At 35.1% G+C, this 24,181-nt stretch overlaps 1 protein-coding gene across 1 annotated transcript; it reads right to left on the bottom strand.

Moving 5' to 3' along the window:
* Nucleotides 1-3,272: 3,272 nt before the first annotated feature.
* ND-39 (NADH:ubiquinone oxidoreductase subunit 39) lies at nt 3,273-19,278 on the bottom strand. Its single transcript, XM_089241070.1, has 11 exons — nt 19,196-19,278; nt 18,523-18,735; nt 16,970-17,067; nt 12,983-13,074; nt 10,124-10,286; nt 9,008-9,116; nt 7,568-7,712; nt 6,845-6,955; nt 6,595-6,664; nt 4,350-4,565; nt 3,273-3,456 (listed from the first exon to the last, which is right to left on the bottom strand). The coding sequence occupies exons 1-10, from the start codon at nt 19,230-19,232 to the stop codon at nt 4,383-4,385; spliced, it is 1,221 nt and encodes a 406-aa protein (XP_089097196.1). The 5' UTR covers nt 19,233-19,278; the 3' UTR covers nt 3,273-3,456; nt 4,350-4,382.
* Between the last annotated feature and the right edge of the window lie 4,903 nt (nt 19,279-24,181).

Raw genomic sequence — 24,181 nt, 5'->3', positions numbered from 1 at the left:
TAACTTAAGGCGAATGCAGTGGTTTCTCTTCACACAAATGAGGATTTTCGGAACCCCAAAATCTCCAGTTTTGTTTTTTTTTAAATTTTTAAAAATTAAAAAAAAAACTAAATTTCCGAAATTTCTGTACAACATTCTTACAGTTTTGCTAATAAACGTACCGTTTACCGCATAATTCTATTGATCTTTGTTGTAGAGATATTTAATTTTGAAATAAGGGCTTATTCGCTGATCACCCTGTATATAAGAAATGTATCCCATCATATTAAAAATGACTTCGCAAGAACAAAAGGCTATTAAGAAGGCGAGATATCTCGTCAATACCGGTGAGAGCGTTAATGATCTGTTAATTCTTATAAACTGAATTGAAAAATTTTTTAGCTCCTAATGTATATATAATCGCTCTGACCGAGAAGTCTTCTCCATAAAAATAAAACGTGACATTAGCTGTTCGAATTAGCTATTAACTTACTGCAATTAGCTACAGAAATATCTGTAAACACTATAGTGTTCACCTACTACGTAGTTCCATTCCGAGTTTTTGGTGTAGAAAAGGTATATCTGTCAACTCTCAATGCAATTTGGAGTTTCACCATTTTTTTTTTTTTTTCAGTTTTCACGATTTTAATTAAAATTAACATGTAAAGTGTTTCACGGTAGTCATATAACCATAACTCGTTAAATTTTCTTGAATAGCGCTCACGCACACACATACAGACCTAACTCTAAATTAACCGCTCCGAGAGGCTATTAACGGGGGTACGTAACAACTCTTCCTTCCTGTATTACGTAACTTTTAATTAGGGAGTTTTGCGGTTGGGTCATCAGCATCAAAAATGTCTTGAACCCAAAGACGCGCGCGTGTGTGCATCTTTTAGTACCTTTCCGGCGAAGGGAATGTGCGCTCAAAGTTCTCTTTAGAGAAAGAGATGAAATCATAATCGATCTTCAGGAGCACTTTCTGCTCTGAATGGAGATTCGCATGCAACGTACGCGAGATTAAATTCGAAACTCTGTTAGAGGAAGAATCGGGAGTAACGTCGTTGTTGTCGTCGTCATTCTAAATGGCTTTTGAAGTCATTATGGCTGAAACTCTTGAACGCATTTTCACACAGGTCTCTATGTAGCTTACAAAATACGTACATAACATTTTAGAAATGTCCCGTCCAGTCCACGCTCGACTCTGATGAATGATCTTTGTGTCACGGAAGTTCATTTAATGAAACAGAACCTCATCATATGCATTATACAGTTCCACATTAAGTGCAAGTATATAGTAGGTGAAATAAAATAGCAAATATGCGGCTTACTTTGTAGCTCTACACCACAAATAATTCATGTCTACCATTATTAAACATAGGACTTTTCTAAGATTCAGCCCATCAAACAGTGATTCAATAGATAGAGAGACACCCATGTTCTATCACATATGATGGTTTAAGTACATTTTCCCATGGGAACTGAGTGCCTCCGCAGATTTATTGAATATTAAAATTACGTCGTCGGCTACCACTGGCAGCAAATACAAATTTTTATACAGTCGGGTGCACATCGCCAGTGAGTATTCTATAGACCGAAATTCCAATTCCGCAGAACCCAATGCACAGAAATATGGCCTCGAGCCCTGACTTTCAAAGTAGCCTTTGTTCAAGTCGAGTCTTGTTTGGTAACTGGAAAATTTGTGGACGATCGGCCTAAAATTGTAGATTTGTATAGAGAACGCAGAACAGACATACAGGAAATGAATTTCATTTATACAGATATTTATATTATTGATAAATTTATAAAATCTCTACGAAATTGTGAGTAAATTCAAAGTAAAATACAAGATAAAAACAATTCGATTTACATGAAACAAGATTTTATCTGTTTATATATAACAATAAAATCAAGACACGCTGCATATTTTAAGCTTAACTGCTTCGCTTGCAAGGCATTGGCAAAAAATTCGGATGATCTCCATTTGACAAAGTCGGCAATAAATACGGTATCCTAATCCAACCGCATGTTAGAAAAGGGTGAAGGAAAAAATAAAAGGAACGGAAAAAACAAATGAGAGGGAAAATGTGCAACAGATAAGACAGAGAGGATAGAGATATGAGATGAAGTAGGTATACAAAATAGATTTCTCTTTTCACCCTCACCCTACCTGTACCCTTATCTGTATATAATACAAGGATACGTCATACATGGTGGGCATAGAAAATTCTAGAATGAATAAAAACCGGAAAAATAACCGAAATAAAAGACGATTTGCAAGGGTTAGGGTGCATCGCTAGATCACGGGAATTTTTTTAAGACAGGAAAAAAACTCAAACAGCCGATAGGTGGCACTGGTACGAGCGACTTCGGTGGAAATATGCGAATGAGATGGTTATAAGAACTTACACGCTCCTAATCCACAACCAGTTCACCGTTATAAACTGTGTACGTGAACTTGCTGCACTCTGTCATTGCTGGATTTGTGACTCGCCTGCAGTGTGGTACCATGTACATTGTCCCATGTGGTAGTGGTCATGTGGAACACATACTGTTGTAATAAACGATTTGTAGGCATTCTGTTCGTTATTTACGTATATTTTCTTTGACTTGTGTACGTCAGCGCCACTTATCGGCTGTTTTTTCCTGTCTTAAAAAAATTCCCGTGACCTAGCGATGCTAACCCTGCAAACCGTTTTTTATTTCGGTTATTTTTCTGGTTTTTATGACTTTTTGCCTAGCCTGTATATGAGGGGAATCACTAATAATTGTATAGAAATAAAAGGAAGGTAAAAAAACTTCTTAAGGTTACAACAAAGGCTCGCAATGATGAGGAGAGGAAAGAAAACACAGAGAGAGCTTTTTCAAGTGTATTCCACAGGGGTTTGGATGCAATATCACGTCCTTGATTGTAAAGTGGTTAATTAGTCATTTTTAGTAAATTAAAACAACCCACTCTAATTAATTAAATTACTGTTTTTTTTAAACAAGTATTGTTTCAATCAAAAATATGCTAACAGCACCCATTCACATACACATTAAAAAAAAAATTCAATATGGTTTAATAGGGGGGGTGAACCATAGAGGATTAAATCCAACTTGGGCATGGCAGTTTAATTTGTTTCAATCAAAACTTCACGAATATAAAATTGGTCGCAAGAGGTGCTTCGGTGAACATAATATACTTCAACGGGACTTAGCCTGTTTTTTATTTTTTTTAGATAAAAGTCCGAATTTCTCAATAAATTATGTCACAAAAAAACAATTTAAAAAAAGATACAACACAAAAAACATTATCTGGAACAAAAACAAGCAGCAATGATTTATTCATCACTGTTGCAATACAAATATTTTTTTTATATTTCAATCAACACTGCATTGATCATTGAAGAACAAAGAATGAGCGCTCCATGCTTTACCACTAATCTATAATACACTGTTCATTTTAGGCATCACTGTATCATAATCGTAACTGACCTAGAACATAATGGAATACAAATGAATATCAAAATACACATTTCACTATATTGCATTCACTTCAACAGTAGGACACATAAAACAAAAACTTTTATGGTTAAATGCATATCTAGACAGCTAAGGCACATACAGGAATACTCTCCTTGAACATTTTGCTTCAAATTTACATGGGCAGTGTCTCATAAATATGTCAAACTTTCCAGAAACTTTCGAAATAATCTTAAATGTTTCCTCCTCATGTATGTGAAATCACAAAATAAACCACTAGTGCAGGGATTCTCAAACTCAGCCCCACTAACCTTCATCAATGCCCCTGAGAAAGGTTTTTCAAAGAGACTCTTCCAGAAACTGCTCTGGGAAGCCACAGATGAACGTTGATTAGGGGAAAGGGGTGCTGCAGGTTGAAAAAGTTTGAGAGCCCTCCACTAGTGCATTTAGCATATTCCTGTAATGCATACAGAAAATAAAGTCTGGTACAAGTAAAAATAAATTAAAGGGGGGGGGATATTGGTTTTTTTTTAATTTTCTATAGCATTCACTTTGCTATGGCACTAAGCTTCAGAATCGACACATCAATTTGTTGTTGACTTATGGAACATAAGACTGATATATTTTTTTTTTATAAACTTACGTGATTCTATTCTGCCTACCGATTGGTCCAAAGTTGTTGTCATTTGGACCAGTAGTGCATCCTCCACAATGATTTCAATCACTGTGAATCATGATGAAAAACTACAAGTCAAGCTAAACAAACGTACGAGTACAAGCTCAGCAGCCCTCAGCTTCTCAACAAGATTCATAACTTTCTATTCAGAAATCTTAATTGCAAAGCTTAAATTATAAAAACAAAACGAAACAAAAACAATGATCAAAACCGTTACAAAAAAACATACTTTTTTCTCTTTCTCGCATGCATTGGATAATAATCAACCTGTGGCTAATGGTGCTGGTTCTACAGGCCTGATGTATTCTTTCAACAATGGATCCTTGTATGCATGAGCTCTGAAAATCTTCAACAAATAGAATATCTTAGATTCCAGCTTCGTAAGCTCTATTCCAAGGTCTTCTAGTGTAGGTAATTCTGAATGAACATCATCTGTCACGCTTTCCTATATGAAAGAATGTTGAAACAATTTTTCTTTTACGAACTAAATTATTATCAATCAGACACAATATGCATACATCAACATAGCATTGATCATGTGTTACATATTAAATCTCACATTTTCATTCCTGTCACAAATTTTATGTGTAATGACTAAAACAAACAAATGTCAGACTTTTGTACTTTTGAAAAATGATTGAGTTCAACTATATTTAATATCATTTTTCCCAATTTCTTCCATATTATAACTTGTATCAACTGAATTTCTTACTTCAGTACCCATAAAAAGCAAAACATTCATAGCGCAATTAAATAGCCAAACATATATACAGAAAGGCTTTAGATTATCACACAAATTGTAATCTTGTATTAAATGTGTTTGACTGTATTTTTATAGAGAAAAACAATAAAAACCAGAATAGAATAAAAGAAATATTTAAGAAAGATTGTGTTAAAAGATTTTAACGAAACCTTAAACTGTTAGCTTTTGTTTGTATGTGTGTCAGAATGAGCACAAGTCGATATGCAGAATAAAATTCTTCATAATCCAACCTCAATCAAATGAAAGCCTTTATTAATAAAAGCACTTGGACCATGGAAAGCCAGACCGAGATCAGCTGATCACATTACCTCTTCACTTTAGTAGAATCATGAGTTCCAGTAATTAATGAAAGTCTACTTGGTGTCAATGACCGCAATTGAAAGACTAGAAAATTTGTGGATTAAGAAAACTTACTGTTGAATACTGTATAAGTGGTAGAGAAAAATGATCCTCAGAGACTGGAAACAACAGCAAGCAAAAATGTAAGTCTCACGCTGACCAAAAAAATCCTGTTATAACGAACTCCAAGAAACCGGAGAAATCACTTCATTATAATGAAATTTCGTTATAAAAGAATTCCAGGTGTTTGCATTTTTCCTATGTAAACTTATTTGAAGGATTATAAAAGTGTTCATTAAAACAAGATTTTCACTATAACAGTATTTGTTAAAACGGGATTTGACTGTGTAGTAGTAGTTTTTAGAGAGAAAGGGGATGTTACTCTTCACTGTTCATGCAAAGTATGGAAGACTACTACTACTAAACCACACATGCACCGTGTCCAAATTCCTTTGCAAAACTTCTAAAGAATTGGAACGTTGGGATGTGCGTGTCATATTGTGAAAATGACGTGAAGTTTGTTTCTGTGTAATACTTGCTACTATAATATAACTAATATAGTGCTACTATCTGTTTTTAAAACTATGAGTGAAGTGTAATAATTGACAATTTTACCACAGTAGGCCTGCTGCTCTTTTTGGTGAGACTGTTTAATTGGGAGATCAGCTTGCATTCGTGCCTCAAATTTGGGAATCAAATATGTAAGATGATACCAAGCGGAAATGAAGAAAATTTACATGCTTCTGCAGGGAATCATACTGCCAACACTTCACAGTCCAGACAAGTACTGCTACCGTTAAGCTACAGAGGACTGAGATTTTCTTTCCTTAGAACGTACATATGCGCTGAATAGGACTGTGCATGGGCAACCTCTTAGCTTAGCTAACAGCTATAGCCCCCCAGATGACAACTTGTAGAGAGAAATGATGTCAAAGGAATGAAAAGTAGTTCTTGTTTGCTCCACACAGCAGGCCCTGTTATGCCTGGTTATGCCTGTGAAAGACAATGATCTTGAATAAAAGACTGGGTAGAGACAAGTCATTCTCAGCAAGCCATGGTTGGCTCGAAATGTTTCAGAAATATCACAGAATTGGAAAAAGCAGGATATGTATTGATAAAAGCTATCATCAGACAAAATAGATTTAACAATGACTGTTTTTATTAATTGAGATTCTCAATATCTGACACAGAGGAGAGAGTGTGTTTCCCCTCTACTTCCTTTTCACCTATGAGGTTATACTGCACAGGAGCAAAATGTTAAGCATATCTTAAAATTTTCTGGTGCCATACACACACAAAAATTAATTTTACTTTAAGCACTATGTTAAACCATTATAGTAAATTAGTAATTAATTAAATTAGTAAACCATACCCTCTCAATTCGCTCCCATGACAAATATCGAGATCTGGTGAAAAACATCTCAGAAAACAATATGCGAATCCTGTGAACAAAATAAGAAACCATTTAAGCTGCACGACGCAGGAAAAAAATATAAGATATGTATAAAATATATATTGTAACATAAATTTTCCACGGTAAACATTATCAGCACCAATAATTTTCTACCTTACATATGAAAACATGAAATAAAAATGTTCAATTTCCAAATGAAGTAACTTACCACATACTGATGTCATAACGCATGTCAAATTTAAAGTAGAAATCTTCTTTGTACTTCATCATTACTCTAAAGAACCAATCAATTAGTTCAGACAGTTCATATCTATGAGGCCTACAGATGAGAGAGAAAAAAGTGAATATGTAATGTAAATAAAAACTGGGAAATGATAATTATAGCAGCATTATAGCAGGAGAAAGCACCTTGCCTAAAAATTTTGAAAAATTTGCCTATATCATGCAGTTTTTTTTTAATCCTCCCTTAATTATGAATTTTATCCTTACTGTAACAATGTTTTAACTTGAAATTAGATCAGTACATTAAGTTCTCGTCAAAAGTAATATTAAATATGTCATATTTCCCACATCCGCGTCGACATGACGGGAAACAGCAAGGGAGACCAGCATGCCAGAAATACCCATATTTTCCAGCAAGGCAGGGAAATTTGAGTCACAGATTCTAAAAAATTCGTAAAAATATCTTTATTTTAAAAATTCACTGAATTGGCTAAATGAATAGGTTTATTGTGATTATTATTAAACCTAGCTTTTCCCAGAATGCTGGGAACATGTATCAGACACCACCATTCAAAAAGCTTCTGTCCCTCGAGCTTCTGGCATGCCCACTAATGCTGGGAACATGTAAGTGAAATTTCAAACGACTGTATTTCAAATATTCTTTACTAAATTTCCACAAATATAAATATTCATAAATTTGTGATCATACCCAATGGCTTGAAATGTAAACCCAGCAGCATAGGGATCATAGGCAGCTATTCTGATACCTTTCGCAACATCTGAGACAAAGACGGGCTGTTTGACTGTACCAATACCATTATTCCATATTGATATTGGTCGCCATGTTCTACGTCCTATAAAATAATAAACTGTAGTTAATTTTTCTAGCAATATGATGCCAGATACAAAACAAGGAATTCCAAGGAGACAAATGTGTTACTAAATATTTAACCCCACAGCCTAAATTGAATTCGACAATTTTTCTGTTAGACTAAATTTTCATTTAGAGCATCACCTCCAATTCAAAAATCACATCGCCACGTTGATGATATCCCAAAAACATAAGAAAAATGACCGACACAATAACATTAAGCTGAGGGAATTATACTTGTGACACAATGGATCATAGTTACAGAAACATTTTGTTCCATTGCCCCTTTCTTCGGAATTCTTCTCTCTCACCACCCCCTCCCCAACTCAAGCAACCCCATAAGATCCCATGTTAGGCCCATAGCTTCCATCGCCCTCCTGGACAGTTCCATCACCCATTGGGGGTGATATTACCCATTTTGGGAAACACTGCAATGGATCCTGTATGAAATGGAATGTTGAAAGACAAAAATAATAATCCATTTTAGATGGGTTTCAGTTTTATAAAGGTATATTAAAGCACTGATAATATATATAGGGGGTGTTACAATATTTTCATTCCGTTCAAGACAGGCTTCTGTCTTATACCGTGTTCCCTTTAGACTGGTTTCACCGGTGGATGATAAAAAATGAAATTATTTCCATTAGAGTTGGGCAAGAAACATATTTGAATAAAAAATAGTGACTGAGTGATGAGAGAGATTGTTTGATTCTTTTGAGACCTTAATAAAAATTAATGAACAGAATATTAAACTTTTATTTCAACTATGACAAATATCCTTCAAACATGCAGCAGCTATACCTTATGCCAGTCATCAGAAAAAATTTACTAAAATGAGATGACTTGCTTTAAAAATAAAAAAGATTTATGTGGCTTTTCATGTTGAAAATTAATTTATTAGTTGCTGCTAATATAAAATATTCATAGACTAATTCCATGGAGTAAATTTAAAATTCAAATGGTATGTAATCATGTTATTTATGTCATGATTGCCATTTTCTCCTTTGAAATATTTAAACTTCAGCTATTGCATAGGCAGATTTCTCATTTTAATTCAGAGAGAAACACATTTTATTTTTTTGCATTCACTACTTTGCAATAGGATCTTTGCTAGCTTTGCATGTACATCACTGAAACTGTGGTACCACAACCTGGTTTATGCTAAAAGGCACCCAGACATTAAAACTTTATGAAATTAGCATAACATCCTAATTTCATAACACATAATAAATTGTAGTTAATTTTTCTAGCAGTATAATGCACAAAAAATAAACTCACTCGATCGAGCATAGTAGTAACAGAAGTTATCCTGAAGCCCAAACATATCAGAAGGCCTAAATATTATTGCCTTGGGAAATTCCTCCCTGACAGCTTGCTCTCCTCGCCACTAAAAAGATTAATTTATTATCATAACTATAACTTGATTCAAAATACATTGTGAATTTACATGAATTATAGAAATGGTGACAGAGAAAAAATCCAAACAAAAAGATAAGATACCTTACAACACATAAATGCATCAAAAATTACTAAAGTTTCCAGTCTTATTCCTATATCAATTATCCTTAATATCAGTATGGGGTGGGGGGGACTATTACAAGGGAATGTAAAATGAAATTGTTTATCATGAATAAATTTATTTCTAAAAATAAAAAATTTCAATGAAGATATGACAAATAGACTGAACTGTGTCTTCATAATAGATTACCACGTAATACAAATGACATTTCCTACAAATTGTTATCGGGTAATTATAACAATTAAATTAAGCTTTCTGAAACTTTTCTAAACTATAATTTAGTGATATTTCGAAGCAGTCAAGAACATAGTTTGGTAAAGAAAGTTTTCTGGTGTTTGCCACATAAGAAGAGAGTAAGACTACTATAATATTAATGTCTTTCGAGAAACAGACAAAAAATTTTAAGAAATGCATATTTGTATTCTCCTCACCCTCAAGGTAACCACAGGGTGCAGGAAGAAAATACTCTATTCCTTTATTTGCTACTGCATCTTTTACCCCTTTTTGCGAGTGATACAAACTATAATTTGTGAAGAACTCCAAGCACCCTAGACGACAAAGGCAAGGGTTCCTTAATGGCCTTGAATGGCAAAATAAACTGTGGATTATATGTTGAAAAAAAATTAGAACTTTTAGTAAAGATTACATACATCTGCATATTTTCTAAAAAAGATTAACAACCCTAGCCACATCTTAAGATTTTGTTAATGGTGAATGAAATTTTCATCTGCAGATTATAAGCAGGAAATTATAGTATCATAAATGTGTGATGCAAGTAGAAATAATTTTAACATTTAGGAAATGTACATTACAATATCTAGAAAAGTATTATAAAAGAAATGTATCTCCTCAAACATAGTATCAAAAATACAAACTTTTGAAGCCAAGAATTGAGAGCCTTTCTTGAGTATAATTGGCTTGGGATGTTCACAGGCGTTGAGCGACGATACGTGCACTAAAATTTCTGCGCCACATTCACGAGCAATGCGAGCTATATTCCTTGCCCCAGTGACATGGACATCCTCAAAAGTGAAATTCCTGAATGAAGGAAATAAATTCATGTAATACATATACACAATACATTTTAATTAAAATTAATTATAAAATTCTGTCAAGCTCTAGAGAGAAGAAACTATTCAAAATAATATGTTTTTCCTCTATAATTGCTGTAACTTTTTTACAGGCTATATGCAGTGAAAATTTGAAGTTCTAGCAGTTGATATTGCTTTGTAATATTAAAAATTTGAGTTATATGAGTTATAAACCAATTTATATAGAAAATACACATTGAAGTCACATCATTGTGACCACCTACTAGTTTTGGCATTATGTGCAGCTAATGAAATAATACAAGAGTGTGAAAATGAGGTAAGATGTAAGCATTCCAAAAATGTAACAGTTGTTTATTAGCACATACAAATTTTTCCAACAGGAGGGGCAAATCACAAGGAATTGATTGTTCTCTGAGTCTCATACACGATAATATCAAAAGTAGGTGTCCTTGTTGGAGTCAATACATTTTATGAAATTTCTAGAAAAACACTGGGCAAATCCTTCTGAAATTTTGGTCATGTGAGCCCTATACTTGTACTCACAATTTCCAGTGAAAATTTAATCATGAGTGCATTTAGGAGATTGAGAAAAAATTAAATAAGAAAAAAAAATGTTTTTGATCAACCCTGTATGATAAAAAACTGCAAATGATTTGTAAATTTCACAAAATATTGCACTAACTTTGTGTAATACTTATGTGCATTTTCGTGAGAATAGCACGTATTCATGAGGATATTAAATTTTTTGTAAACAATTTCAATTTTCATCAAATTTTTTTGCTTATAACATGTGGAGCTTTCGACCAATTTTTATGACATTTACAGAAAAGTGGGCACCACACATGAGACATCTTGTGTAGGAATTTAGAATGTGAAAATTTCTTATTTAATGAGATATAAGTAAGGGCTGGTCTGATTAATCGATCAATTGTTAATCACAGTTAAAATTTTTAGTAAAAGTTTTTGAATCAACTTGATTTTTTTTGTGTGAAAAAAAACCGATCAGATGTCTTATAAATCATGTTCTATACAGAATATTTTGTATAAGTGACTATATTTAAAAATGTTTGAATCAATATTTTGATCAAATTTAATTCAATGAAAACTGATGATTTCAAATTTAGTTTAATTAGAGTTTTAGAAGACGTGACCAAAATTTATTGTCTCCATTATGTGTGAACAGTATTTTTTCTTATTCTTGGAACTGTCAGCTCATCTCGCAAGTACCATTCAAGAGGAGTTTCTAGGAAAACAAGCAACACAGTATAATCGAAAGAAGTTTCAAAATCTGTGAATAATAGCAAAAAATAACCGTTAAAAAAATTACAAGATCCAAGTGAAGAAATTGCAAGTTTTTTGGCATATTAAATTGCTTGAAGCAGGCAGCCTTAATTTCGTAGCCTTTTCCTATATTTGTTTACATCTAACGAACTAGGTGAGTGAAATAAATAAATTACATTTTTATAGCATCTATTAATGTTATATGGTCACTAAGAATATTCGATTAATCGGTCAATTAATCTATTAAAAAGTTTTGATTAACCAGTTAAAAATTTTTATTGATTCTCAGCCTTAATTTTCATTAGATTTTTAATCGGGTAAGTGCAGAAAATGCAAGGAAATTGAATGAAATAATATGTGATGCAAAAAACGTGCAATTGGAAAAATTGAAATTTTTATATAAAACACTTATATCTTCGTCAATATGTGATATTCTCACGAAAATGCACACAAGTATTGCGAAATGTTAGCACAATATTTTGTTAAAGTTCAAATCATTTACAGTTTTTTTTTTTGTCATACAAAGTTGATCAAAAACCTTTCTTTTCTCATTTAATTTTTTCTCGATCTCTTAAATTCACTTGTGACAAAATTTTCACTGGAAATTGGGAGTACAAGCATAGGGTTCATGCAACCAAAATTTTAAAATGACTTGCTTAGTATGTTTCTAGAAATTCGAGAAAATGTCTAAACTCCAAAAAGGACACCAAATTTTAGAAATAGAGTGTATTTATAATCGACTGGTATAAAATCAATCACAACTATCAAGCACTCTTGGCTGTTTCAATGAGAGCCGGCACTAATATGCGGCAACTTTAAAATACCTATCTTACAGTCAATAATTCAGGTCATCTACCCACCAAAAATAATAACAAATATGATTCAAGATAACATAAACTGAATCATCCATTCGAAGTGAATGAAGGCCACCTCAGGACCGTCATTTCAACTTTTTCCAGGGGGAGTGGGGCAAAGGACATGTACTCAATGATGTATATATATTTATATATATACATCATTGAGTACATGTAATATAGTAAAAATGGTATGTATTCATACCCCCCAAGTATTTATATATATATACCATTTTTACTATATTTTCAAAAGTCAGACGAGCCCTGCCCCCCCCCCCCCCCAAATGACAGGACTGGGACACCTGATAATGAGAGAACCAAACATGATTGGTGCAGCAAATTAATACCAACAGCAAATGAAAACGGGATATTGTTTCCACTAATATGACAAATTTTATGCAAAATTTTTTTTTCTAAAAAAATATAAGAAAGTTTTTCTTTTCCAATTTCTCTTGAATTGAGTTTTTAGATATGTTCCGGTCCTCAAACTAACGGTTCTGTTGAAACAGTAAGTCTGAAAGGATGAAAAACAAAGTTGAATACTCACTTTGTCTCAAAATTTCTTCCTATGAGATTAATCACAATGTGTGAATGTTTCATAGCCTTGTACAAAGAGTCTTCATCTTTCAAATTATAATGCTAGAATTTAGAAGAAAAAAAGTGGTAAAACAAAACAAAAAATAAAATACAAGGCCTATCAAGATAATATGAATCATCACTGCTGACATCACAACTCCCATTTTATGATGATAATGTTACTGTAAATGTGATAAATCTGGTGATTATTCATAACTGTCAATAGTTATGAATAATCACCTATCATTAGTCCAACCATTTTGGCAAGTTTGATAAAGTCTTTGAATTAATCATATTTACACGGTACTCTTCCATTATAATCATATCAAATACGTTCGACACAGAATTGTCTAATTTTTGGCTTGTTTCTTTCCATGCACCATGTTTAAAAAAAAGGAATTTATGGACATTACACTAAAGAAAATATCTAACACTAAACACGAGGCAAAAATTGGCCAAAACAGAAAAGGCGCAGGTGGTATGATTATAACGGAAGAATATATACCACTATTTACTTACAGGGTGGTGGCAATTGACCGCCCAATAATTACACGCATAATTCCTAGTAAAAAACTAATACAGAAAAGTGTTTTCCACTTTAGGATGAGATGAATATTTAATTTGAATTTTGGTGGCACATCATTTTTATAACCATTGGTTACGAGCTAAACAACCAACGAAAGTAAAAATTCTTCCTCAGCAGAGGGTTGCAGGGTTTTTGAAAATGAACTGAAATATTTAATCCTGTTAGAGGCCAAGGTCAGTTTTGTTTTTTTATGACTGGCACTTTTTCCCTTTCATGTAGAGTGATATTAACCTTGTCATCACATTCATCTTACCATACTGGCAAATTTATCACCACATTTGTAAAGCGTTAGCCAAAAGAGATCTATGGAAAAAATTGTTTTCCCAAAATGTTGTACCAATTTGTTCTCCTTCACTATTGAGTCAAATTTTTTGAGGGACGGTGCATAGTGTTTACTGCACAATTTTTTTTTTTACATGCTGTCGCTTTGATCACATTAAATGTTGATCAATAAAACAGAACAATGTTTTTTGAGTTATTTAAAAATTTCATTGAAACTGTTACGCATGAAAAGTTTCAATGAAGAATTTAAAAATGGTAGCTTGCCAAAGGTGGCTGGTGGAGATAGTACAATAATAACAACGATTATATAAATCAAACACTTTTAATCAAAATAATTGTTTTATGAATGGACATATTAAAAATAAGTAGTGTAGTTTCAGTATTTTCCTATTCATTATTCATCGAGTCACATTATCATACGAAATAAATAATGTTGGAATAAGGATTTTTTATTTCTTTGTGACTACAATTGATTTTTATTGCGCTGAAATAATAACAAATTTTTACTTTACCTCTTTACAAGATTTTGATGAGTTTGAAATTTATTTCAGCCTACATGATTCATGCAGAAATTGGTCATTTTATTCAGATGAAGTTTTTTCAGGCTACTAAACCACACCCGTACCTCATCCATATTCCTCTGCATTGCTTCTAATGGATTGCTACATGTTGGAATGTGTGTGTCCATGTTGTGAACCTAACGTGAAGCTTGTTCCTGTGTAATGGTTAGTATAATGCTGCCATCTACCACATATTTTTCGAACTATGAGTGAAGTGTAATGTTTAGATTTTTACCGATGTAGGCCTGTTGCTCTCTGCGGTGAGACTTTTTAATGGGGAGATCGGCTTGCATTCATGTTTCTTTAGTATGTGTATTTATAGAGGGGGGTGGGGCAGTGGAATGGGTCATTCTTAGCAGAGATGAACTTTAGGTTCTCACTGTTCTTATCATTTTTAACTTTTCCACCCGTATGAGATGCTCTCATATATTTCACGTTTCTTAATGCCTTTCCCAAAAAATCATGCTTTCCCCCCCCCCCCTTAAGCTCTCAAATTTCAAAATGAAAGCACGTCTTTACTGTTTGTTCTTGAAATATCGGTTTTTGAGTATTGCTTCATATACATGCCTAACATACATGAGATTACATAAAAATTTTAAACTATTTGTTAGACTTCATTGTGACAATTCGGAACTGTGATAGATTTCATTCAAGAAGCTTATTGTGTTGATCAAGTTAATTATGTTGCAGAATTACAATCCGAAGCAGCGGAACACCATGGTGCCCACATCTGGGGCATGGTCCCTAGACTTCCTTTCTTTCAAACTGAGCACAACTCAGGTCTATCGCCATATATAGACAATTTACTACCTAGTGAGTTGTGCCGGAAGTGTAAGTACTGTTACCTAACAGTCTGAGTGTGTATCTATTGTTGTGTCTGATTTTTCAGTGCTGCTATCTATATTTCAGAAGTAAAGTGAGTGAAGTGTAATGATTGAATTACATTTGTACCGTTTGTAGATTTGTTGCTCTGTGTGGTTAGACTTTTTAAAGTGGAGATCGGTTCTCATTCAAGCCTCAAATTCGGGAACCACATATAACCAACTTCAGTTGACCACCACTGTGGTCCCGGTGGGGTTCGAACCCGGGACCTCACAATAGGAGTCCATAATAGCCCCTAGAAGGGTCATTTTGTGATGAATTTATAGCATGGGAAAAAAATTATGATAATCACCCCTATAGCCCTATCAGCCCCACCCATGTGGGAGGTCATGGACACAGGGCCATCTTATGAGCACCATGCTCACAGGTCAAGTAACTTTTCTGAGGCTCTAAAAGGATAATTTACATGTATGCTCCTCCGAAATTTCAACTACATCTAATTTTCATGAGCCTTCTCTTCTTTTGAGGTGTCCGGATGGGAGCCATGCATTAAGACCGCACTGCATGGAAGCAACATGCAAATCTTCGGAAACTGGAAAAAAAATTTCATTTTGAAGTTGTCAGTGATACTTTATTCATTTAAACGAGACAAATCAAATGAACATAGACATTGCTCAAAGCCAAAACATTTTCAATTTTGAGTACAACGACTGCGTAAAAATTTGAAAGTGTGCACACACACACAAGAGAGGGGAATAAATTACATTTGCTTTTTCTTGATTTCTTTTTAAGGTTATATACCATTGATATCCAGTTTCAAAAACGCCAAGTTGTATGTGTTTGGTGAATTTGGCAGGATTTGGAAGTGATCTGATCAATGTTTAAAGTGTTATAACTCATTAATTATGGGTCGAATCAAAAAACTGAAAACAAACACTTTTCCATATTAGTTTCTCACAAGGAATCACCTGCGTAATTATTGGGCGGTTACCAACCGTCCAATAATAATTTCTAGCACATACGGGAAATATTTGATTAAGTGATCATTTTCTGCACACGAGGACTAATTAAACCGAGACCCACATTTTATTTATTTCTTTCTTACATCTTATTGCTAATAATGAACAGTAGCGTTCAACATTTTTGCCTTTTATTTATACTCACAGAAATGTTGGTGAGCTAACTCCTCAGTGCGAGACCCTGTGGTAGCAATTTTTTCTGTGGGGGGTGATGTTGTGAATATTTCTGTTGTACCCCACCCATCAGAAAAGTTTCTGACAAGGACAAATCGGGTATAGAAGTTGTGTCACGTCTAAACCACCTTTAGAACTTTAGACGAGTATCTTGTCAACCTGGGCTACCATGTAAGAAGTCCAACAAGTTTGATCTGATTATTTCATTTTTGCATTTTCTTCACACTTATTTCAATTTAATTTAATTTTTGCGGCAAAACATGAGCAGTGCACCCACTTTAATTCTAGTAAAAAACGAAGCGATATTTTTTTTTTAGGTTAATAAATTTACCAACTTCATTTGGAAATTATGCATAATCACAGTAGAAGTAATAAATGAAAGAAAATTTATCAAACTTACAGGGATGATCATAAATAATAGCTGATTATGCATAATCACTGTGATTAATCATACTTACCTTAACAATAATACTTATGAACATTAAAGAAAATCAAAATGAAACAATTCAAATCACCTGAAAATATGTTTGTCCGAGATCTCCAGCTAACCTCAATCTTCTAACTTCATATTCACTCCCTCTGTACGGTAAAACCAACTGAGTACCGATTTTGCCTAATTCAATTTAAAAACAAAATATGAAGAAACTTTAAAATATAAATTGATACTGTGAGCCAGTAAATTTTACACACTTCTAAAACCGTAAAATAATCATCCAATTAGTACTCTCAACGAAAGTTTATTCAACAGCTGGCTGATGAAGATTAATTCGGGGGGGGGGGGGAAAGAAAATTCAACTGTCGCAAGTTTTGATATAAACACATTTTTTGTGCCTTGAATTGAGTGGGGTAGGCCTACTGACACAATAAAGTTATGTCATTGTCATTGGTTTTGTTTTTGGGGAATCTAAAAAACGATACCAATGTCATACATTTTCGTTGTGAACTGCACCAGATATAGCGGAAAACAATTTGTTACAAATTTAGGTCAGCGAACCTGGTGCCAGATGGGAAGAGATATCGACACGGGAGTAATATCATTGAATGCACCTTCACAATGTGCATCTGGCAATACCATTGCTTTCGACTCGCATTGTGTACTTCGTGAGATATGAGCGTTTAAAGAATTTCGCCACGCAACTTCTCGAGAATGCTCTCAGTATCATCTGATGATGTAAAATAAGTATTCATGTCAAAATATGCTGTATTCAGTTGGTGCTTAGATTTTTCTCTTTTTTTTCCTGTTGTTTCAACCGCTGCTTACCTTTCATTTTCAAATTTTCTACTACTTAACCAAAATTATCCTTCTTTCAAGTATTATTCTGTGTTCCTACCACCCTGCCAATAACTCCAGCCAACAGCGCAGAATCAGGTCTGGCAATAAAGAAGGCGCCAAACAACACTAACTTATATTGTATACTAGGAATTCATTGAAGAGCCAGTACCTCATTCCCAAAGTACTATTATACAGATCCGAGCTTTGACAGTTCGTGTGCACATACATCTAATACTGAGTGTGAAAAAAATCGTCAAAACCTTACTGTATCCATTCTTTTTTCTTTTTCCTTGTTTTGTGAATTTTCCATTCGTGTACTTTCCATTGCAGACACCCTGTTCATAGCCCTCGGAAGTGCCTAAATACTCTTATGTGGATGGGCGTTCAAGAGTGGTTTTATGTGAAGCTTGTGCTGATGTCTATGTTTTGAATTGCGGGTGAAATGTGACAATTAAATAATTATATCATTGCAGGGTCTGGTACACTCAATACCACATATAGAAGAAGGCCTCCGCACAAATGACGTCACTGAATGGCGCACACACTGATGTCAATTGTGACATCACTGAAGGAGGCTATCTCAGATAGAGTCATTGGATATACTTCAAAATAAGGGTAACGATGGTGCCTGCGTCGGCTTGCTATATTTAATGGCTGTAGGTGAGATGGCCTTCAGTGACATCCCGAGCTTTGCGCAGCCTAATTCTATAGGTGGTGTTGGTACACTACTGTATTATCACAATCGAACCAGTGATTTAAAAAAATTCATTCAACGAGTAAATAATGATTACAAACCCATTTGGTTAACGACTGCTCTCCCGAGAAATCCAGTGGCTCCAAATATTGTAGCGACTTTGCCAGTGAACGACGATCTTCCACCGGTTCCTTGCTTGATACCGGCAGTTTCCGAGGACACGGTGGGATAAACTCTCCTGGGATCATTTTCATCCGGTATCGAACTGTTACTATAATGATGGACCGTTTGCAGCCCGAGTGGCCTACAGCAACCTATAGGGCGATTGAAAACACAAATATGAACACATATGGCTTTCGCATAATGGAAATGTAGAATGATCAGGGGTCTCTCCAGACTTTTCTTCAGGGTCCTGTTTTTGTAAATATATATATCTATGGAAAGGGTTATTAATTTAGTAAACAAACAAGTGACTTTGTGGGAAGCGAAATAATCTAATTAGATTATCACAAAAGAAATGTTAAATTTATGGTTCCATTAATTAATCTGGTTTTTTTTGTGAAGGATCCGTTTTTCAGATCCGGAATTCTGTGGAGGATCCGTTTTACAGATCCGGAATTCTGTGGAGGATCCGGAAAACTGACATAAATTTTGGCTGAATAGACCCCTGTTGATACGCATCTACAGCTGTATACGACTTTAACGAATCAATAGCTTTATCGCATGGCAAAAATTCTAACTTAGAGGATATTTTTAATCTATAATTATACTTACCAATATTGGGCTGTATACGAAATACGGCAGTGGCCATGTTTACACTTACAGGTTATTACCAACTCAAGTTCTAACAACAAAGGAGAGGCAGACGAGAGGGAGAGACAAAGCGGCTCGAGAGATCTTTATACATAGGGTGACCATACGTCCCGTATTTCCCGGGACAGTCCCGCTATTTTCTGTATTTTTGGTCGTCCCGACTTTTTCGCAAAAGTGTCCCGGTTTTTCCCGTATTTTGCACGACGCTTACTTGAATTTTTATTCTTTATTGAAGTCAAAGATTGAAATTATTTTTCAACTAATAAACTATATTATGATAATTACAACTATAAATGAGAATATTTATCTCCCACATTTGTCTTGGTGAACGTTTTTTTCGTGAAATTCATTTTAATCCACACAACTTGCAGTAACGTTTCATTTCCCGCCATTGTGATTTTACCGTAATTTTAACAATATTTGGCAACTTTGCTTGGTTTTGGCGTCATTTTTGGCGATAATTGGCGATGTCCCGTATTTTCCCGTAATTGGAATCTCAATGTCCCGTATTTCTCTCGAGGAAATATGGTCAGCCTATTTATACAGCTTTGGGGAGAGATAACTAGCATAGTTATTCAAAGTTTGACCATACGTCCCGTCCAAATAGTCAGTTGTGCTGTTCTCTATTGGTACTTCGAGAGTTTTCATTTGTCTCAGCTATCAAAAGACGGCAGTAGTAGTTCCGGTGTCACAAGAATGTTAGCGCAGTTATTTGTGGAGATGAAGATTACGAGGAAGAAAATTCATCACTGCCCCCCACGGGTACTCGAACCCCGGTCTCTCGCTTGTCGGACGAGTGCTCTACCATCTAATCTATGAAAGCAGATAGAATGTTTCAACATTAGATCGTATATATATATATATGTTGAAAGGCACCGTACATGGACGGCGTCAACAACCAACTAATAGCTCGTGAATGACATAGGCCAACCAGATGGCTAGCTTAGATGGTAGAGCACTCGTCCGGCAAGCGAGAAACCGGGGTTTGAGTCCCCGTGGGGGCAGTGATGAGTTTTCTTCCTTGTAATCTTCATCTCCACCAATAAAAAGTCTTTCGATGAATCTTGTGTTGACAAGTGTAGAGGACGTTTCCATGTGCGCTGAGATTATGTTTTTGTTGCTTTGTAGCGACGCTTGGCAGTTTTCATACCTATTAGTAGATGGCATTATTAGTTCCAGTTCCACAGACAACGCATAGTACTGTGACCTTCGAAAATGATGTCACTGACGTAGGTCACGATAGTACGCGCATGTTTACGCGGAATTTTCAAACCACGTCAACTCGAACCAAAAAACCTATATTCAAACAACTTTTTTTTTCTCTTCAAAAAACGATGGATGAAACTTAATTATTCATAATTATTAATTGTGATAATTCGTTGATGAAACGCATCGGTGGTTTTTAACCCGGAGCCAAGGTCGCGTAACTGAGGTTTTTGTGTTGTTTTGCCACCAGGGACAAACATTCCTCCCCACCCCCCTTCTAAATTCGATAAGTTTCTAACGGTGTTTTTGTTCCCACCAATGGGTGGACACTATAATGTTATGCCTCTAAATTCGGCCGCCCGGAGCCCAGTTGTCCCTTTCTACCACTCCCCTCTGGCCCGGGGGCCCCGTGATGTTCTTAAGACGGCCCTGGCTCAAGGATCTATCAAAAACGGAAGTGAAAGTTACGCTCGAGGCTGACGTGGCTCAATTCCGGATAATCTTGTACATTGGAAACTCGGATGAATCTTGTACATTGTAAATTTACGAGGAAAGTGAGATCATGTCAAGGGGAAGCGGGAGGGGGGGCACACCAAGATATGGTCCTAGCTCCACTGAGCTTTACAGTTTGACAACCCACTAGTTAAAAATACACACCCTCGGGGATTCGCCACCGCTTGAAGAACCTGAATCTGATTATATCATTAGAGGGTACTTTTGACGGCTTCTAGCAAAACAAAAAGTGGATAATCAACATAAATTATGGTAAACTCGTGGAACCCAGAATGCTATTAGGGTGGACCCGAATTCAGGTTGTGGCAGAAAATTTAATTACTTACACGATATTGTTATACACGGGCTGACAGGGCTCCAGATCTGGAGCAAGAAAATATTTTCTTCCCCCCCCCCCCCATGCGATAAATTCACTATAGAAGGGTCTGTGAAAACTCTGGTTTGGGGACCCGTCAAATATCCTAGCATAGGGGCCCTGCTCCAGAATGTGGGGACTATGATCAAAGCTTTAACTGTGCGATTTGGTTGTGCACGATTTTCACATACATTATGCCTATACAAAAATCATTTCTTTTACGGTATTTGAAAATTTTAATCACCCACAAATTTCATGAATAAAAAAATACTTGGTTTTTTTATGACTGTAGGACAATACTTCTAGTCAGAGTCACAACTAGATGCTTGGCCAGCCTGGGCAAGCAAGCATTTCGGTGACCCCCACCCCGTAATATTGAAAGAGATGTTAAAGGGTGAAATTTTCGCTCCTCTCTTCTGCTGTGGTGCCCTGTGCTCCCTACAACCAATTGCTTCCCCCCCCCCCTCCTGAGTTGCGGCCCTGCTTCTTGTGCAAGGATTCCAGAAAAAAGGAAAAAATGGAGGAGACTCACGCGCAGAATTTACTCCACTTCAAATTAGAAAAAAAAGAACAGAAAAATTACGCATATAAAATGAACATAAGCCTATTCGATCAAGAAAAAGGGTACGACTCTAAACGCTTTATTCCAAGTTCCATAAAAATTGGAGGCTTTCCCTCTTGACTATACATTCTTTTTCCTGTGTGTGATTATCTTTGCTTGGTGTCAGTGAAAACTATACATGGCAACCTGAAATGACGATCGATCAAAAAACACATATAAACACAGTTATATATATATACTTGAAACTCTAACAATTTAAGTTAATCAAGTCAATTTAAATAAAGCATTAAACAAATCATAAAGACGCACTTGTCAACATATCACTCATCATAGAAATACATTAAAGCCGCTCTTTTGCGGACACCGGTTGGGGGTGGGGGGGGGGGAAAGAAAATCCGTCCGTACATCGTTAAGCAGGGGTTTGAAACGCATACTTTAATTAAATAGACCTGAGAAATTATTATTCGCCCGTAAAAGAGTTGTTACCATTAAAAAATGTGTTGTGCTGTATATCAATAAAAACACGAAATTTTGTCGTTATAACCGAGGTTGATGTTTTTAAGACCTTTTTTTTGACGAAGTCAGAGGCAATCAGTTTCTTTATGATTAGGGGTGACCTCATTCCATAGAGAAAAATACGAGAAATTGGGAAATTAATACCCGACATCGCCGATTTTCATCAAACATGTCACCAAATGTCAGCGAAATCGCCAATTATTGCTCATAAATAACCCCTGGTGGGAAATACATTGCTACGGCAAGTCTATTAAAATGTATTTCACGGGAAAAATTTAACTTTGACAAATATGTGAGATGAATATTTATAGTCATATTCATTACAACACAATTTACAAATTACGCAAATTACTCGCATTCCTGATTTTAGTTAGGGATTCGAGCAAGATTCGTTGGAAAAAAAAAGGGATATTTTAATTTTAAAAAAGTCGGAATGGCAAAAAGCGGAAATGTTTTTTGTATTGGGATCATGTCGGAACATCAATAAATATGTAATAAATCTTCTTTTTTTTTTCAATTTTCAAGTATAAATAGATGAAAATTAATTGAACGTGGTCAGTCCTAATCCTAGGAATTTCTGGGGAAAACTTCATTGAAACAAAAACAAAAGTGACGAAAATTTGTCGTTATATCTGACGTAGTTGCTTTTCATCGACGTTATAAGCAAGGTTCATTAACATTATTTCTCTGTGGGAAACAGTCCAGAACGCCACTTACTGACGTTATAGCCAACGTGTCGTTACAGCCGCGGTCATTATAACCGATTTAGGCTGTACCCATAACGAATATACACTGGCCGATAAATTCACATTTGACGTGAAGCTCAAACATAGGTGGAGATACGGGGGGTATGAACGCCACTTACTGACGTTATAGCCAACGTGTCGTTACAGCCGAGTGCTACAAATGTTTCTGCGTGGTTGACAAAAGGTCAATAGTAATTAAAGTAATTATTTACGGAATGCATTCATGAGAACTTACGGAGTTTTACACTTTTTGCATCGGATCTTGGTTGGTTCCGTTGCTTTTCTATATACCTGACCAGTAGTTTCTTCCTTGACAAGCTTAGAATGACTGCAAACAACAAATAACGATAGAAAGATGTAATGAGTAGAAATAACTGCAAAATATTCAAGAAAATCTAAATAGGTCGCTCCATGTTTTTACAGAGTAAATAGCGGACCTTCAAATGCATATTATTCGGGATAAACATTATGTAAAAACTAAAATTGCAGAACGGTTTTTCAATTAGTACTTGAAAAAGAGGATTTAGTTTTGCAGAATAACAAATGCAAACTATAATAAAAACAGTCTGAGTTATTTCAACACATTACTTTCACTCTACACTACAGTCGAATCCCGTTATAACGAACTCCAAAAAAGACCGGAGTAATCACTTTGTTACAACGAATTTTCGTTGTAAAGGAATTCCAGGTTGTTTTGATTGTTCCTATGTAAACTTATCTGAGGGATTAGAAATGTGTCCGTTAAAACGAGATTTTCGCTGTAACGGTATTCGTTAAAACGGGATTCTAATGTAGATTGATAAATAGGTTGCAACACCTGCACACATGTTTTCTATAGACACAAATTCCTAGGCTAACTACTACTAAACCACACATGCACCTCGTCCATATTCCTGTGCGGAACCTCTAACGAATTGATACATGTTGGTATGCTCGAACCTAACGTGAAGTTTGTTTCTGTGTAATGTACTTTATAGTGCTGCCATCTTCCATTTACAGGGTGGGCAAAAAGTCCGTAGAAACTTTAAAAATTCATAAAAACCAGAAAA

Source organism: Pholcus phalangioides, unplaced genomic scaffold (assembly GCF_987345545.1).
Source record: "Pholcus phalangioides strain wild (caught in Gottingen) unplaced genomic scaffold, Ppha-v1.0 ptg000013l_1, whole genome shotgun sequence".
Taxonomy (NCBI): Eukaryota; Metazoa; Arthropoda; class Arachnida; order Araneae; family Pholcidae; genus Pholcus; species Pholcus phalangioides.
Note: the sequence above shows the minus strand (reverse complement) of the source record. Positions and strands in the feature narration are given on the sequence as shown.